This window comes from Neoarthrinium moseri (assembly GCF_022829205.1).
Source record: "Neoarthrinium moseri strain CBS 164.80 chromosome Unknown scaffold83_Wmoseri_CBS_16480, whole genome shotgun sequence".
In the NCBI taxonomy this organism is placed as follows: domain Eukaryota; kingdom Fungi; phylum Ascomycota; class Sordariomycetes; order Amphisphaeriales; family Apiosporaceae; genus Neoarthrinium; species Neoarthrinium moseri.
In genome coordinates, this window is record NW_026055197.1 from 58,840 (window position 1) to 74,866 (window position 16,027).

General features: G+C 52.2%; 7 protein-coding genes across 7 annotated transcripts; 4 read left to right on the top strand and 3 right to left on the bottom strand.

Annotated features, from left to right (window-relative positions):
- Positions 1–687: 687 nt before the first annotated feature.
- JN550_012286 (uncharacterized protein) lies at positions 688–2,605 on the top strand (the record flags this gene model as incomplete). Its single annotated transcript, XM_049310746.1, has 5 exons — positions 688–932; positions 981–1,026; positions 1,081–1,285; positions 1,347–1,613; positions 1,665–2,605. 5 exons carry the CDS (start codon positions 688–690, stop codon positions 2,603–2,605), a joined length of 1,704 nt encoding a protein of 567 aa, XP_049165722.1.
- Positions 2,606–2,751: 146 nt separating this feature from the next.
- Positions 2,752–3,678, bottom strand: JN550_012287 (uncharacterized protein; the record flags this gene model as incomplete). Its single annotated transcript, XM_049310747.1, has 2 exons — positions 2,752–3,470; positions 3,528–3,678. The coding sequence occupies 2 exons, from the start codon at positions 3,676–3,678 to the stop codon at positions 2,752–2,754; spliced, it is 870 nt and encodes a 289-aa protein (XP_049165723.1).
- A 1,967-nt stretch (positions 3,679–5,645) lies between these two features.
- Positions 5,646–7,532, top strand: JN550_012288 (uncharacterized protein; the record flags this gene model as incomplete). The annotated part of the gene is made up of 1 exon (XM_049310748.1): positions 5,646–7,532. The coding sequence occupies one exon, from the start codon at positions 5,646–5,648 to the stop codon at positions 7,530–7,532; it is 1,887 nt and encodes a 628-aa protein (XP_049165724.1).
- A 198-nt stretch (positions 7,533–7,730) lies between these two features.
- JN550_012289 (uncharacterized protein) lies at positions 7,731–9,248 on the bottom strand (the record flags this gene model as incomplete). Its single annotated transcript, XM_049310749.1, has 1 exon — positions 7,731–9,248. One exon carries the CDS (start codon positions 9,246–9,248, stop codon positions 7,731–7,733), a length of 1,518 nt encoding a protein of 505 aa, XP_049165725.1.
- Positions 9,249–9,692: 444 nt separating this feature from the next.
- Positions 9,693–10,877, top strand: JN550_012290 (uncharacterized protein; the record flags this gene model as incomplete). The annotated part of the gene is made up of 1 exon (XM_049310750.1): positions 9,693–10,877. The coding sequence occupies one exon, from the start codon at positions 9,693–9,695 to the stop codon at positions 10,875–10,877; it is 1,185 nt and encodes a 394-aa protein (XP_049165726.1).
- A 727-nt stretch (positions 10,878–11,604) lies between these two features.
- On the bottom strand, positions 11,605–12,862 carry JN550_012291 (uncharacterized protein; the record flags this gene model as incomplete). Its single annotated transcript, XM_049310751.1, has 5 exons — positions 11,605–11,809; positions 11,874–12,244; positions 12,291–12,358; positions 12,408–12,669; positions 12,737–12,862. 5 exons carry the CDS (start codon positions 12,860–12,862, stop codon positions 11,605–11,607), a joined length of 1,032 nt encoding a protein of 343 aa, XP_049165727.1.
- Positions 12,863–14,633: 1,771 nt separating this feature from the next.
- On the top strand, positions 14,634–15,758 carry JN550_012292 (uncharacterized protein; the record flags this gene model as incomplete). Its single annotated transcript, XM_049310752.1, has 1 exon — positions 14,634–15,758. One exon carries the CDS (start codon positions 14,634–14,636, stop codon positions 15,756–15,758), a length of 1,125 nt encoding a protein of 374 aa, XP_049165728.1.
- Positions 15,759–16,027: the final 269 nt, after the last annotated feature.

Genomic DNA, 16,027 nt, shown 5'->3' on the forward strand with positions numbered 1-16,027 from the left:
CGAAAACCAGCTGTCTGCAGCCTCGCCTCACTTCTTGGTACAAAATAAGCGCCCGGAAAGCAGCATCCACCAACATGCATAAAACATGCAGTGTGACCTGGCTTGCAGGCTCCGCCACCACAAACAACCAACTGCGAAGCTCTCTAGAGTAGGTACAGTGAGATAGTGTGCAATCTGCTCAGCCCAGCCTGTCCAATGATTCGGTGTGCGGCATTAAGCGTCGAAGTAATTCCCCGTCAATTTTTGCTAGAGTGTGCCCAGCATAGCTACATACATATAGGTACCTATGTGACCACAGTCCTACCCTACTTACGCCCGAGTGATCCAAGACCTGATCGTCATTTTCCCCCAGACAACCTCAAGTATATTCTTGCGCATAAAACTCCATAGGGCTCCCCAAATGGAAGAAATATCTTCAAGGAATGAATACCTCAATTCTCGTGACCGTCATCCCAGAAATGAAGCAGTTCGATTCATCGAAAACAGAGTGACGCTAACAGAGCAAGCAAGTCAAGTCTACAGTGACCGTCTGAACAGCTTTATCCCTATCCAAGAAGCCATAAAACAAGATAAGATCAGGCACGTTGAGGCTTTACTATCAGTGAACCCAAATAACACGAAGTACTAAGACTGACTAGTGCTGAGCTTTGGAAAGAAGCGGATGAAGAGAAAAACCGACTGTTCACCATGATCGAGAAAGTTCAAGCGAAACTGGCGAAGAAGGGCTCGGGTTTCTCGGCCAGTGGATGCTTAGATGTTCGACAATGCCACTGGAAGGACGTCTTGCAAGAAGTAAACGAGACTGCAAGGCGATGGTCAAGCGCGCCAAATCGAGCATCTCAAACGATGCTTTATATTGATAAACTTGGTAGAAACTCTGCTGTCTTTGAAAGTTGGCTGCAGCTTCTCCCGGCCGGGGATTACGGGTCAAGGTATGATCAGTCTCAACATACCATGCTAGCATAATTCCTGAATGATAGCCTACGTGCTTTTAGTATATGCGGCGTTTTCAAGATTGCGATTGGGGTAAGGATGCATCAAGTACACTTTGGGTTCAGGTGCACTAATCATACTTAACAGGCGGCAGGTCAATATGTCAAAGTTGAGGAAGCTATTTTTGGCGCACTCGCAGAGATTCCAGAGATCATCCAGGGCGCTCAAACTTACGTCAAAGTATATTCAGACCGTCGACCTCAAGCATTGGAGAAGAAGACTTTCGATTTGTTTCTTGCGATTCTAAGGTCTCTTACACACATCATGCAGTTCTTTGCAGAAGGATCAATTAGTATGCGCACTCAAATCACGCCAGACTCTATTTCTCCTTACTTACTTGTGTGATGCAACAGGAAAATCATTTGAGTCCGTATTCAAACAGGCAGAGTACAAGTCTGCGTTACTCAAAAGCATAGACGAGATTAGAAAACAAGCATCTCGGATCAAAGACGAAGCACAGCAATGTCTGGCATGGGCAGTGAAGGAGCAAAGTTTGGTCGTGAAATCAATGGATACCAAGATGAATAGAATCGAATCAGTGGACAACAAAATCGATAGAATTCTAGGCTCACTCCAGAGATTACTAGAGCAGCGGATGCCTATTCCAATCACACAAAACGGTAAGATTCCATTCATGAATTCGATGACAAAATTAATGGATTAATGTATAGCGAACCAAGAACCCGTTATTGAACAACTAGAAATGCTGAAAAGGCTTCACCCCCAACTACAACAAAGCACATCTAAACAGATTCCGTGCTTGGGATCGATTTCAAAATCGATCGAAGCAAAATCTTACCAGGAACAAGAGAAGACATCGACAGAGACCGCATTGAAGTTGCTCAAGATCATTGAATATGACCCTGGAGCTATCCAAAAGGACATCGAGAGTTGCGTTCAGCTCGAATTGCGACTTGATGAGCAACAAAAATCCCTAGCGGCCGCAATGGTGCGGCATAGCGGATACAGGGCTCATATGGCTGAATCAAGGTGTTCCACGGCGCTACTAGTCAATGGTCGAGCTGACTTAGCATCTGCAGACAGCCTTTCCCCGTTGACGCTGGTGGCGGGCACGTTAGCACAAGCTTCCAGAGATGAAGATTCAGTTTTCGTCCTCTGCTACTTCTGCAATAACCACAGACCAGATTTCATGCCGTCCATCGCTGCATCGTCAATTGGACTTTTATCCAGTCTTGTCGGACAGCTCATCCAGCAAATGCTGAGCAGGGGCATGGCTATAGATCTATCATCTCTAGAGCCTCATGAGTGGAAGAAAATCCAGGGTCTGGAGCTTGATGTCTTATGGAAGGCCTTTCGGAAGCTCACATCGCAGCTACCTAGCGGCAGTGTCTTGATTTGCATTATTGATGAAATTAGTCGATTCGAGACGGCAAGCCTTTCCGAGGACACGGATCGGCTGGCCAGACGGCTTACTAGGCTTGTTCGAAACAGTGACAGCATTGTCTTCAAGTTGCTATTCACATGTCATGGTCGAGCATTGGGGGTATCCCAATACTTCACGGCCCATACGATTGATCTGAGAGAGGATACTGAGCCAGATGACTCATCAGGCTGGTGGATCAAAATGGGGACTTCCAATACACTTGGGTGATTCCGTTAGTTGATTTTGGTCATGTTGAATAGTGACTGCGATTCCCCACGTTTGGCAGGTGCCATTGCGATTTGTGGAAGTTCCAATGAATAGCTCTATTCATGTATACTTCAATTGGACTGCCATTAACCCTCCCTTCCCTTTCTTTACTCTACCACGCAGGGATCTCGCCCAAATGTGACCGTGACGAGATCAGACAATTCATTCTTGATAATGTTGTACGCCTTCTCTGCCTGATGTCTGTAGGCACAGAAGCGCCATTCTAGCCGGTGGCTGCCATCTTCAAGAACCGTGGTGATACATCTATCAGTTTGCCAATACATCCCAGATAGTCGCAGATAATGAGCTAACGCTGACTCGCAAGCCCAGCATGATTTACCTTCCACGATCAAGACTCTAGTATGTCCAAGCAAGCCTTCGCGGGGCGGGCAACAGTTTTCATCGACTCGGACTAGCGCCTCTTGCCCCCGAATCATCAAAGAGCTCTGCTTGGTTCGCCAGAGCATCACACGTGCAGCTTCTGGAGTAAAGAATCCAACCGATGCTGCAGAGTTCGGCCGATCTTTCTTCGGTCGCATTATCGACAGAAAGTTGACTTTGTCGAGATTCTTTAGTTGATCGAAAATTTCCCACGGCTGCACGTCGGGCGCAAGATTCGTGATGAAGACAGCACAGTTCTTACTGGGTTCAATGTGGCGGGCAGCTTCACGTCGTGCAGTGTGTGCGCCTTGGTATGCCGAGTCACGGAGTGCTCGTCTCTCTACCAGATCTCTGTCTTCTTGTCGTTCGCAAATGACCATGGTACGAATGAATTCAATGACTTCTTTAATGTCGCAGTCTTCATGTATGGTGCTTCCACTTTGGCCTAGATAGATATCCTATATCAGCGAATATTCACGTAAGTCTCATCCGAAGCACATACTGATGTCCATTGTACTACTGGGTGGGGTATCCGTAGGTACGCCAGGGGTGGGGGCAGACTCACTGCCAAAGGTTGAAATCGATGTTTCGTTCTGATTCATGGTGGAGGTGGTGGTCTTGCAAATTGGCGCAGCAACATGATGCTTGTCCATCTTTGGAGCAGATGACACTGGTCTCATCTAGTGGGTATCGAGATCTCAATACAGCTGACTAGGTAGATACTGCGCGCATTGAAGTCAGAATGGAAAGTACTAGGTTGCTTCAAGATGGTGCTTCTAGCAAAAAGAGGAATGGTCAATATCGCACGGATCCACGCCAGTGGAATGAGAAATAGAAAGTCAGGCTGATTGTTTGTGGTATCAAATGATTGTTCTACCAACTCTAGGTGTTGGATTGTCCTGTCTGAGGTTCACTTCCTAGCCGTTTTCCGAGACTGCTGGAAGTTTCGTTTGTTGTCTAATACGAACAATAGTGATTCGTAAAACTTACATTGTCGATTATCGATCGTCCGCCGCTTACTGCGCTGTATAGGCTTGTCTGTACTTCCCTTGAGGTCTTGATGGGTTAGGTGTACTGAGGCGATAGGCCATTGCCAGAGGGTAGACTCTTAACAATATCAGCCCGCCCATATGAGCCAGGGGTTACAAGGTCACTTTTCCACTTCGCTAGAGCCTGATATTTGAGAAGGCCCAATATTAGCAGGAAAGTCGATGATGATTATCCAGCAATTAACACTGGGTCCAAGTCGCAATCTGAGTGCGCTGTTCATTCTCTCTGGCTTTTCTCACAACGTATAAATCGTGAAGAGAATGTCTCGATATCCAGGTTACTTTAAAATAGAATGGACTGAACGTCGATTATTATGTAGTCACAGTTATTGCTTTGATCTGGCCATCTAATGACGAGTTCGATAAGCTTTGCAAGGTCTCGGTGAGTGTCAGCCCCGTAATTAACGTGTGCCTGCATCCAAGAAGTTACGTGATCTTGTTCCTCATGATTTCAAAAGGTGAAATGTTGAGGACGAAAACGACCGTAGGGCTGTGGTCATAAAGTCTGATAAAGAAAAGATCAGCTCATGCGAATGGCTAATAAGTAACGACACATCGGGCTCCTTAACTTAACTACGGAACTAATTTTGTGTTTTGAGTCTCTCTTGCTGCTGTCCGAGGCAATCCGTGTTTGATTCAGCTAAACATGTGGATCTACACTGTAGTTGAGGGAGTCATCGTCATGAATTATCCCCACCATGCAAAACAGGAACAAGCACATCACAGTGACACATGCACTATACCTGGTGATTGGATGCCGAAGAAATGCCGTCTTGTAAGTGCTCTAAATTAAGGAGCTCAGTGAGGTATGATGCAATACGGTCTGACCAGAGTACTATCATTAGAATGGAACATGGGTGAATGATTGTTTTTGTTTTGAGGCGAGGCTGGATCTTCAATGCCTTGAAGTCATTTCTGTGCATTAGCATGCCAAACTCAGTGTAAGCCATAATTCCCCCATTCCGAGGCCCGTCTGCCCAATCGAGTGAGCCCACGGGTCATTGAAGGCACTGTTCTCTGATTAAAACTAGTCTCATGAAGACTTCGACCCTAGTAGCATAGTATAGTTGACCTGTGTTGATTCAAAGGGAGCCGAGGTTCAACTAGCGGGATGCGGAGAACCCATGCACCACAGCGCGGGGGCGCATCCGGGGTAGAGCAACCACATCATGACCGGCATGGGTTCCACGCGTTGATGTGCCAATGAGAGTCGAGCATCTCTCGAAAAGCCGGGGATTTTGCTGTCCATTCGGGGCGTGCATTGCAATCCGCGGCTTCGAGGAGTGCTGATTTATGATGTATATCAGCTTTCCAATAACCATGGCGCTTCCCATTCCCACACAAGAACCGAGCCATGACGACCTTTCTCCAGTGTGTTGTAATGCTCTACTAGATACGTAGAGCTGTCCGAGACTTAGTACAGGCACCACTTTGGTCGGAGCATCGACGAACTTCGTCAAAGCCAATCCAGTCGAGTCGAGCACTAGGCTTGGCACGCTATTGACGAAGACCGACACGCCACCCGGCGGAAATATCCCCTTGATATACTGTGGTACAATAAGCAGACCAAGATGTCGCCCTGCCGTCCTATCCGCATCGGCAATTGCTCCGGCGCGATACCCGACCCGGGCGACATCATGCTAACCCAGGCCACGGCGGGGCCTCTCGATGTGATCACAGGCGACTACCTGGCGGAGGCCAACTTGGCCTCGTACGCGGAGGCGCACGCAACAGGCACCCATCCGGGCTGGGTTCCATCGGCGTGGGACGGGCTGCAGAAGTCACTCGGGGCCATCAATGAGCGGCGCATTAGGATCGTCATCAATGGCGGGGCAATGAACCCCAAGGGCCTGGCACTGGAAACGGCAAAATTGGTCCGAGAGAAGGGGTATGATCTCAAAGTTGCCTGGGTGGATGGCGACGATCTGATGGGCACGGTCAGGGAGATACTGAAGCCGGACGGGCGGGGACGGTTGCCGCACCTGGATGGCCACAATGAGGCTGTCCAGCTTGCGCACGGCACCGAGAACTTTCTGGAGGACCCGAATAAGAAGATCGTGGCGGCGAACGCCTATCTCGGCTGCCGAGGCATCCGGAGGGGCCTCGACGAGGGCGCCGACATCATTATATGCGGTAGGGTCGCGGATGCATCCCCAGTCATGGGCGCGGCGGCTTGGTGGCATGGTTGGAGGGACGAGCAATTCGACGAGCTGGCGGGCGCCCTGGTCGCGGGCCATCTGATCGAGTGTAGCACGTACGGCACGGGTGCAAACTTTGCGGGATTTGACGAATACGACACCAAGGCCCTGCTCAACCTGGGTTGCCCCATCGCGGAAATCGATGCCAAAGGCGACTGCGTGATCACGAAGCACGAGAGGTTGAACGGATATGTCACTGAGGAGGTAGTCAAGTGTCAGCTGTTATACGAGCTGCAGGGCACCACCTATCTGAACAGCGACGTGAAGGCAGATATCAAGGACGTGACGGTGCAGCAAGTTGGGCCAAACCGCGTTCATGTCACGGGCACGAAAGGGCATGCACCACCACCCACAACGAAGCTGGCAGTGTTCTACAAGGGCGGCTACCAGGGGGAGATGACGATCAACGCCACCGGTTATGCCACGGAGTTGAAGTATGACCTGCAAGAGGCACAAGTCCGGAGCAAGCTTGAGGAATGGGGCATCATGAAGAAGATTGATCTGCTTGAGTTCCAACGCGTCGGGGTACCAGAGCTCAACCCGAGGAGTCAGCTGGCGGCCACGAGCTATCTGCGGATATTCGTACAGGCTGCCCAAGCCGACACCATCAGGGCCGTACTGTATGGCATTACCTACAATTTCATGCAGCATTTCCCAGGTCTGAACTGCTCGCTTGACTGGCGGCTCATGGACCCGTTGCCATACTTGGGCTTCTTCCCGGCCCTGGTCAAGCAGGACCAGATACACGAAGCAGCGAACTTGATTGAAGGTGGCGGTGCGAGCGCGAGGAGATGCGAGGTCGGTCCGCCGGCCAGGACTGAGGAGCTGAGCCCCCGGGATGACTACGATCCGGTGTCGCCACGCGACCTGAGAGACTTTGGCCCAACGAGGAGTGTTCCATTCGGAGACGTCGCGCTGGCCAGATCGGGCGACAAAGGGGCGAACGTCAATGTCGGCTTCACGCCGAGGGCGCATCTCAACAACCCGGAAGTGTGGGAATGGATGCGAAGCTTCTTGACCAAAGCCCGGATCAAGAAAATGATGGGTGACGATTGGGAGGACTGGTTTCACGTAGAGCGCGTCGAGTTTCCTGGCATACGAGCTGTACACTTCGTGGTATACGGTGCACTCGGGAGAGGGGTGAGCAGCTCGGCGCGACTGGACAGTCTGGGTAAGGGGTTTGCTGAGTTCCTGCGGTTCGTGCATGTGCCCGTACCTACCAAGTTCTTGCTCCGGAATGCAACAACGAGCAAGTTATAGGGGGGCCATGGGATGTGGTTCTCTTGGACAGTGTGGGGTTGGTGGCACGCTCATTACTGCACCGACGATACCAGATGGCTGTATTGGGATATATCATCTGAACACTCTTCTCCTGAAGTAGTCTTGTACACTTGAATCGCCGTTAAATTGCAACACCGGAGATGGTGGCAGTCCCAGTCACCGTATTCTAAATCCGTATTACAACAGACCCTGCTTCTGCAAGTCATAATACACCTTTTCAGGCATGACATTACCGTCAGCGTCCTCCATTTGCACCACACTGCCATCGTCGACCTTGCCATGCTTCTTGTCCTTCTGAATCTTCTCCCATAACCTCGTAGCTTCGTCGATTGCGGTGATATCACGGAATAAGGCAGTGTTGGTGACGCCGAGACACTTCAGGCCATAGATATGCCGTGCCTCGTTGAAGTGCTTATCGAACGCCCTCCTGCCCATGTATACAAAGTTGCCGCAGATCTCGCATGGGAACTCGACGCCTAATCCGTGCAGCTTATATAGCCAGAATGGGATAGGCTTGCCGTCCCAGGCCAGTGGTAGCTTGAGCGGATTGTAGATCTTCTCATCGTCGTCCTCTTCTTCGCCCTCGTCGTTGTCCGCAGCTTGGGCAGCAGCACTGGACTCGTTGAAAAGGTTCTCGAGCTCTTGCTGACGCTCACGCTCTGTCATGCCCTGTTTGCGCTCCACGTTGACTCTGGTGTCGCTGCGCTCGGTGCTCATGGCGGCGGCAAGCTTCTTCACCCGAAACTCCCTCTCAGCAATCGCACGCTCCTTCAGCCGGGTCGGAGATGGGCCGCCTGGCTGAGCACCACCTGAGCTAGTGTCCTCGCCCGACTCTTCTATCCGTCTCTTCCGCTCCGCTGCGGCTCTGACGTGCTTCTTTCCGGGCAGATGTCCCTTGTAGACGTTATCGTTCTTGAATTCCTTCTCGCAGTCCGGACACCAGACTGCGTCGGCGCTGCTTGTCTGATGCGCCGCACCTGCCGAGTCCCCAGTTTCCAACTTCCACCCCTCCACCCCGTCCTTGTCCCACGCCTCTTCGAACTCCTTGTCGAAATCGGCCAGTACTCGGTCGACGTTCTCCAACGGCCGCGTCCTCCGCATGAAGGACTCGAGGTATTGTGCTATCCCACCAACATACTGGAAATACTGATCGGTCAGCTTCTCGGCACGCTTGGGGCCACCGGCGCCGGGATTGAAGTTGTCGAACAAGTCGAGGTACTGGAGATAGCTTAATCGTTTCGGGTTCGGGAGGTTCAGGTAGGACTCGTGGCAGGTGTGCAAGTCAAAGAAGCGACCGTAGGCCTCCTCGCCCGTGAACATGGAGTCCACGAGACTGCTGGCGGGGTCTTCACCAATCGTCTTCTTGGGCTTGTAGGCACGCTCGAGGTTTTCGACGGGCTCGTTGGGGTATCGCGCATGAAAGGACTTGACCTCGCCTAGCTGCTTGTAGAACTCGTCCATGGGGTCGCCGGTCCCGATCTGCTGGATCTCCTTGGAGCGCGTGCCGTCGGCATCCTTGTAGAGCGACAGCAGCTTGTCCGACTGCGCGGATATGCGATCGAGGAACTGGGAGATCTGGTGGTCGCGCGTGAGGCGGTCGTGGATGGTCCTGGGCTCTTCGCCGATGCGGTCGGCAATGCCCTGCTCGAGGCGCTCCAAATCCTCGTGGAGGAAGCGCTGCTCTTCCAACAACATGGTGTCCGGGCCCGGGTCTCAGTCCGAGTTCAAGTTCGAGGGAGTTAAAAACAAGGACCAGGACTTCCCAGAGGCTGCGGCGTTGATGTTCTGGGGCCGTATTCTTCAGGCCTGCGATAAGGCCGTGCGAGTGTGGTGTCGAGCAGTCTCGAGGCTGAGGGCGAAATTTAGGGAGGCTTTGGCCATTATTTTCGCCACGCCCAATCAGCGCCCGTCGCCCGACCTACTTCCACCGCAATTCTGGGGAAACGCGCGCCGGCTCCACCAAAATTTTTGGCAGCCTCACTCACCTCGTCCCATCTCATCTCATCACCCCGTTACTGTCCATCCTAGCTGCAACCATTGTCCTGACTGGCACCGGGAATACGACGTGGCCCCAAGCATTGCGGCATCCCCACCCTCTGACTGTGAGACCCAGCCCAGAACCGCCCCAGAGTCGTCAACATGGCTGAAGGCGGAGGCATCGATCGCCGCGCCGATGAGAAGATGGAGTTCTCGACCTCCAAGGAGGTCACGGTCCATCCCACCTTCGAGTCCATGTCGCTGAAGGAGAACCTCCTTCGCGGCATCTACGCCTACGGCTACGAGTCCCCCTCGGCCGTCCAGTCGCGCGCCATTGTCCAGGTCTGCAAGGGACGTGATACCATCGCCCAGGCCCAGTCCGGAACGGGAAAGACGGCCACCTTTTCCATTTCAATGCTCCAGGTCATCGATACCGCTGTGCGCGAGACCCAAGCACTCGTCTTGTCGCCCACGCGAGAGCTGGCAACTCAGATCCAGTCGGTAGTCATGGCTTTGGGTGACTACATGAATGTGCAGTGCCACGCCTGCATCGGTGGCACCAACGTGGGCGAAGACATCCGGAAGCTTGACTATGGCCAGCACATTGTCTCTGGAACCCCGGGCCGTGTGGCCGACATGATTCGGCGCCGCCACTTACGCACTAGACACATCAAGATGCTCATCCTAGATGAGGCCGACGAACTTCTTAACCAGGGGTTCCGCGAGCAGATCTACGATGTGTACAGATACCTCCCACCCGCGACCCAGGTTGTCGTCGTGTCGGCCACGCTCCCCTACGATGTGCTCGACATGACCACCAAGTTCATGACTGATCCCGTCCGTATCCTCGTCAAGCGTGATGAGCTGACTCTTGAGGGTCTCAAGCAGTACTTCATCGCTGTGGAGAAGGAGGACTGGAAGTTCGACACTCTCTGCGACTTGTATGACACACTCACCATCACGCAGGCAGTCATCTTCTGTAACACAAGACGCAAGGTCGACTGGTTGACCGACAAGATGCGCGAGGCCAACTTCACGGTCAGCAGCATGCACGGTGATATGCCTCAGAAGGAGCGCGACAGCATTATGCAGGACTTCAGACAGGGCAACAGTCGAGTCTTGATCTCTACCGATGTCTGGGCTCGCGGTATCGATGTCCAGCAAGTCAGTCTGGTCATCAACTACGACTTGCCCAGCAACCGTGAGAACTATATCCACCGCATCGGTCGTAGCGGTCGTTTTGGCCGCAAGGGTGTGGCCATCAACTTCGTCACCAGCGAAGACGTACGCATCCTGCGTGATATCGAGTGTAAGCATCCTCCCCGCAATCATAGCGGACTGCTCTAACGTCAGTAGTGTACTACTCCACTCAAATCGATGAGATGCCTATGAACGTAGCAGATTTGATTTCCTAGTCGGTTCAAAAGTAAGGGAACAAGGATGTATCAGCTCGAGCAGCACGACTCGTCCAGTCTGTGTAAGATGAGCAAGACAGAAGTGGGAGGAAAAGGGCATGGCGATTTACAAGTTGGTCCACCTCTCAACCTATGGAACGATAGAGCTGCTGCTAACTCCAGTGAACCCAGATCAGATTCCAGAATGAAGCCATCAGAACTCCCCCATAAAAATGTCGTGTATAATTGTATTTACATGCGTCCAACGTCTATCTGTCTAGCTTTATACATTACAAGCGAGTGAAATGTTTCCTTCGCGCATGCAGGCTTGAACATCCAATGATCGGGCGCCAGGCCAGGTCATCCATCCTCGAAATTCAAGGAAGCGTCAAATTCCATTCAAGGACGATGCGTTTCAAGACCACCAAACCCGAGATCTGCGATCGGAGCTCGGCCTGAAGTACCTTGAAACCGGACGCGATGGTCTCTCTGCACCGTTGACTGGATGCGCTTTGAGAGGTTGCGGACCATCTTGGGGCAGACCGAGGGTATCCTTGCTTCCTGTAGCGAACGACATCGTCAATCTTCGATGTTCACCAAAATCGATGTTGAGGAAGTTTAGGATCCTCGAGTCCCGCATCGCTGGAGTTGGCCGCATCGGTGTGACTATTGCCGGCCGTTCATTCTCTAAAGTCTCCTGGTCTAGCAACATCCTTGTGCGGTGCGAGGGAAATAACTTGCGGTAAAGCGGCTTGAGAGTTGTTACACACGCGCAGACGATCGCCAGGTTCAGCTCCACGCATGACCAATTTGCCAGGGGGGCGAGGTCGCTTGTGTAATTCCTTGAGCGCCCCAAACTCCAAAGCCAGACGATGCGAAGGGTTGCTATGATGCAGACACTGTCGAATATTAGCTGCAGTACTTTCTCGTTGATCCAGACGCGACGTACAAGAGTCCTCCAGTGAATACAGCCAAGAGTCCCAATTTCTGCGTCCGCGGTAGGGTCAATCCAAATATAAGGGGGGCGGGCAACAGCAGGATCAAGACATCTGATCCGGTGTTGAACCCCGTCACGGCCCACCACAGGGATCGTGGATGACAATATCCTGCGATATTCGGATCCCAGTATTTATGGATCGGGATACAGGCTGTCATGATAACAGCGAAAATCCCAACGGTGACGATGACCACAGTAACAAGTATCACCAGCGTCGCCCGCCGGAAACTTTCATAGGTGAGAGCGCGGACGTACAATAAGAGGATCGAGATCTTTGTCGCAGCTAGTGAAAGGTTGTAGAACAGCGTGGTGATCCATTCGGCCTACTCCCCGTCAGCCAGGACCCTGCAGTCATTCTTCTTTACTCACCCGGCGGTATGCTGCAATCTGGTCGTCGCTCACGGTGTCGAGGGGTTGTCCCAAGGCCCAAGCCGATTCTACTCATTCGTGAGCTTTGTGTAGCATACTTGATTCCCATTTGCCTACGAGCGATGGTCCCAGCGGAATTCGCCGCCGAAAATAGCAGTGCAATCAAGATAAACCAATCTTCAGCTCCCGTCATGCCAACAAGATATCTTCGCGTATAGAGTCGCATGAACACGATCATACCTGCTACGAGCACAGTGGCTGTGGCGCAGGCCAAGATGCCAGGGCTAGGCGCGGCCACATTCTGCATGTTGAGGGGCACCTGATTCTCCGGGGCAAAATATTCGATCTCAAGGCCGGCTTGATAGTCTTTTGAGTCCAGCTAGACGCCGCAAGAAATAAAGGAGTCACGTCGCACCGTTCTGGCCGTGTTCAAAAGATATAACAACATTATTCTCGGGGCTATCACCGCCGCCAATTAGATCCAACGGTCCGTACTGAGGCCGCGTAGTCCCATTCGTGACAGTCGCGACGCTATAGTGAGACATCCCGCGAACTATGAGCGGCTGCAACATGTTTAATTCGATGCGGTCATCGACCAATCAAGTCCCTAGCCTACGGTTGATCATTCGAGCCCCGCCTCGACACTTTCATCAACAACACAGCTTTCGCAGTATTTCCTCTCCAAAAGATGCTCTCTCTGTGTCCCCACGTGAAGTTGGCAGAAATCCGACGCTACCTTGTATTCTCGGATTCATACAGGCCATCCGGCTTGGGGTTGGCACGCCCCTACGATGCTATCTTGGAGACTCATGTCATGGCGTGGCTCCAACGCGCACACTCAAGGCCCTGGTTGAACCCTATTTCCACTGCGCACTGGCTTGTCTCAACCACGATGGATTTAAGTCGCCACTTTTGTAGACCGCGGTTGGATCTAATTTGTTCGATAAGCCGGCCCGGTCTTCCATCGCGCAACTCACACCCACTCTGTCACAAAGTCAGCGTGGTTTGATAACTCCCGAACAGAATTCAAAGTTCTCCAATCGCCAAAGCTGCCTCCGGGCATATCTCCGGGGGCTCAAAGACAGCTAGGCAGTTGACAACAGGCTTATGATCATAGTGCGTCTCAAGCCTCCCACCTCCGTACGGATGTCCCATGGTGATCGAATGTCGAATGATGGAACTCCACAACTTCAATTGGATGCCTGCGACTCGAGGGGATCTAGGCACGTGACTACGTGTATGTATTCCGGTAACATCTGCCTCGCCGGGCGTTATCAACCACTTGGATTCTCCCACAGTCACACCCTCGGAAAGCTTTGAAACTCGTGGCTGTTGAAACTGTATACACCGTACAGTTAACATGACTCCATGTGTTAAAGACTGTCACACAAAGCTTTTACACTGGCAATGTTCACATAAACTGATACGTACTTCATATGCTACGATATATGGGTTCACATTCATAGCGTGGCTCAGTGAACTCGCGGTTCATTCGGGTCATTCCTATTGTACGCGATTCATGTAGGAGGCCGGTGCGCTCAAAGGGATTATTTGAGGCATACCCCCCTATAATACAAGCCCGACTGCCCTATCTCCCAACAACGCCTAGGTTCAAAGCCCTTCATTGCATGAAATTATATCTATTCTCCTATAGTGCCACTCTGCACGAGTGACATCACCATGGCCTTCAGCCTCAACTTCATTGATAACAACTCGCACGGCTGAAGGGCCGACGGTGTGGACATATTCAGACTTGAAGTGGTCGGATATTCCATATATCCTGTTCAAAAAGTGAAGTGTCTCCAATCTATGTTCAAACAGCTCCAATTCTACACAGACTTCGTTTGGTGTACGCTATGCACATAGGCTCAATTGTGGGTGTCTGGTGTCATCAGCCGTGCGGCTTCAGAGTCATTTCCTCGGCGACAGTCGAGTTCATCGACGACCGAGGCGACGATGCCTCGTCATGCGGCCCTGTCGCACTTGGATGTCTAGGCCGGAACTCTGCGGGCCTTGTGTGTCCAGCGCAGACCCCTTGGGACCGCCCCGGCGATCACGAACAGGACAGTTCTGCTCACATCGCGCGAACGGTCACGTCTCTCCTGTCAACCTTTCACCCACTCTCACCTGAACGACTTGTTGAGGACAGGAACGACAACAAGCTAGCCTTGCGTCTGTTCACCACTGGTCGTGGATGTTATTAAACCCAGCCATCTCTGAGAAGCCAAACCGTTCCTCGGTCGTCCTTTTGTTCGCCGGACAAGTATCTGATCTCAGCTACGTGAGTTTCTCTGCCCCAAAATCTCTACTATCCTGAATCTAACCCCAAAGATCAGCTTCAAGATGGCTTCTCCGGGTGACAAAGGTGATGATTCGCGCGGATCGCCAGTACGCACCTCCGTAGACAAGTGGGCGACTCAGATGGACATGTTTGGGAACTACGTCCTGTCTGGAACTACCAGAGGCCAATCCACAACAGAGACTGAGCCGGATATGCAGCGTATAGGCGAGAGTATCTCCAGAGAAGAGGACGCTTCAGATGGAGAGGAAAGTCGAGAAGCCCGCCAGCAGCAGCACTCGAGCCTCCCGTCTTCTCCAAACATCCCGTTTGCTTCCCTCCCTTCGCCCGTTCCAGCCCCATCAGACGTTCCGAGCACCACGCTTGCGCCAGTCCTTCCGCCTGTTTCCACTATTTCAGCCCTTTCGACTGATTTCCTGGTGGCAACTCCCTCAGCCACTCCATCTACTCCGTCTCCTCCGTCTCGTCCCGTCCGGGGCCCGCCGCCTCCTCCGGCTGCTCGATATACCTCATCTGTTCCGGATCAGGCGGCTTATCAACGCGCTGTTTTGGCTACGGTTTCTTTGAACTTGCACAATATCTTGGGGGCCCCGGGTTATCCAGCCACCTCCAGAGCTCAAATTCCCGCTGGTGCTACCCCTGTCACAAGTTCTCAGACCAACAGAGGCCCTCTGATGGCTCCATTGGTTCCCAGTGTAACTGAACGATGGCAATATCAACCTCAGAGGCAAAGACATCAACCTCCTGGTTCTACCGGTGCCCAGAGCCGCTCCCAGCAGTCCACAGAGCGTGAGCGACGCTACCATGATGCGCCCTCTAGACGCAGTACCATCTCGCCATACCAGGTCCCTGTAATCGGAGCCCGAGGCCCGCTGTCGACGTCGCAGGCGACCTTGGACTTCCTGGGCCCGGCTACAAATCACGATAGCCACCCGCACTACCCCATGCCCCTGGCACCTCAGCCCAGGGTCGACCAACGATCCGGATCTGGCCAATCTTCGGACCGTCCTTTGGGGCACCAGAACAGCCAGTCATTGCAGTCCACTCACTCTCTGACTGGACCCCAAGCCCGCCAGCAACTGACTGACAACCGTGGCTGGGAGGGCCACGTTGGTTCGGGCAACAACAACCAAACTGAGCCGCGCAATGAACGACAGGGAAGCAGCTAATTTATTTGATGCTGAATCAATCGTTCCGCTACCTGATTCTATGTCTTTACAGTATTTTCTACTCCTGTGGTTTCTTCCATCCACTTCATTCTTTGTATTTCTTCGGCTTTAAAGTCCATAATAATAAACCTTCTTTCCTAAGTCATATTCAAACTACAAAGCAGATTGTATCCAGCAGGAGTTTCAATTGGATGTTGTTGCTGCATAGCCAAGTTTGTCTTTGAGACGTTCCTATGTTCTGTTCTGAAAGCTGACCCGTGAACTTCACT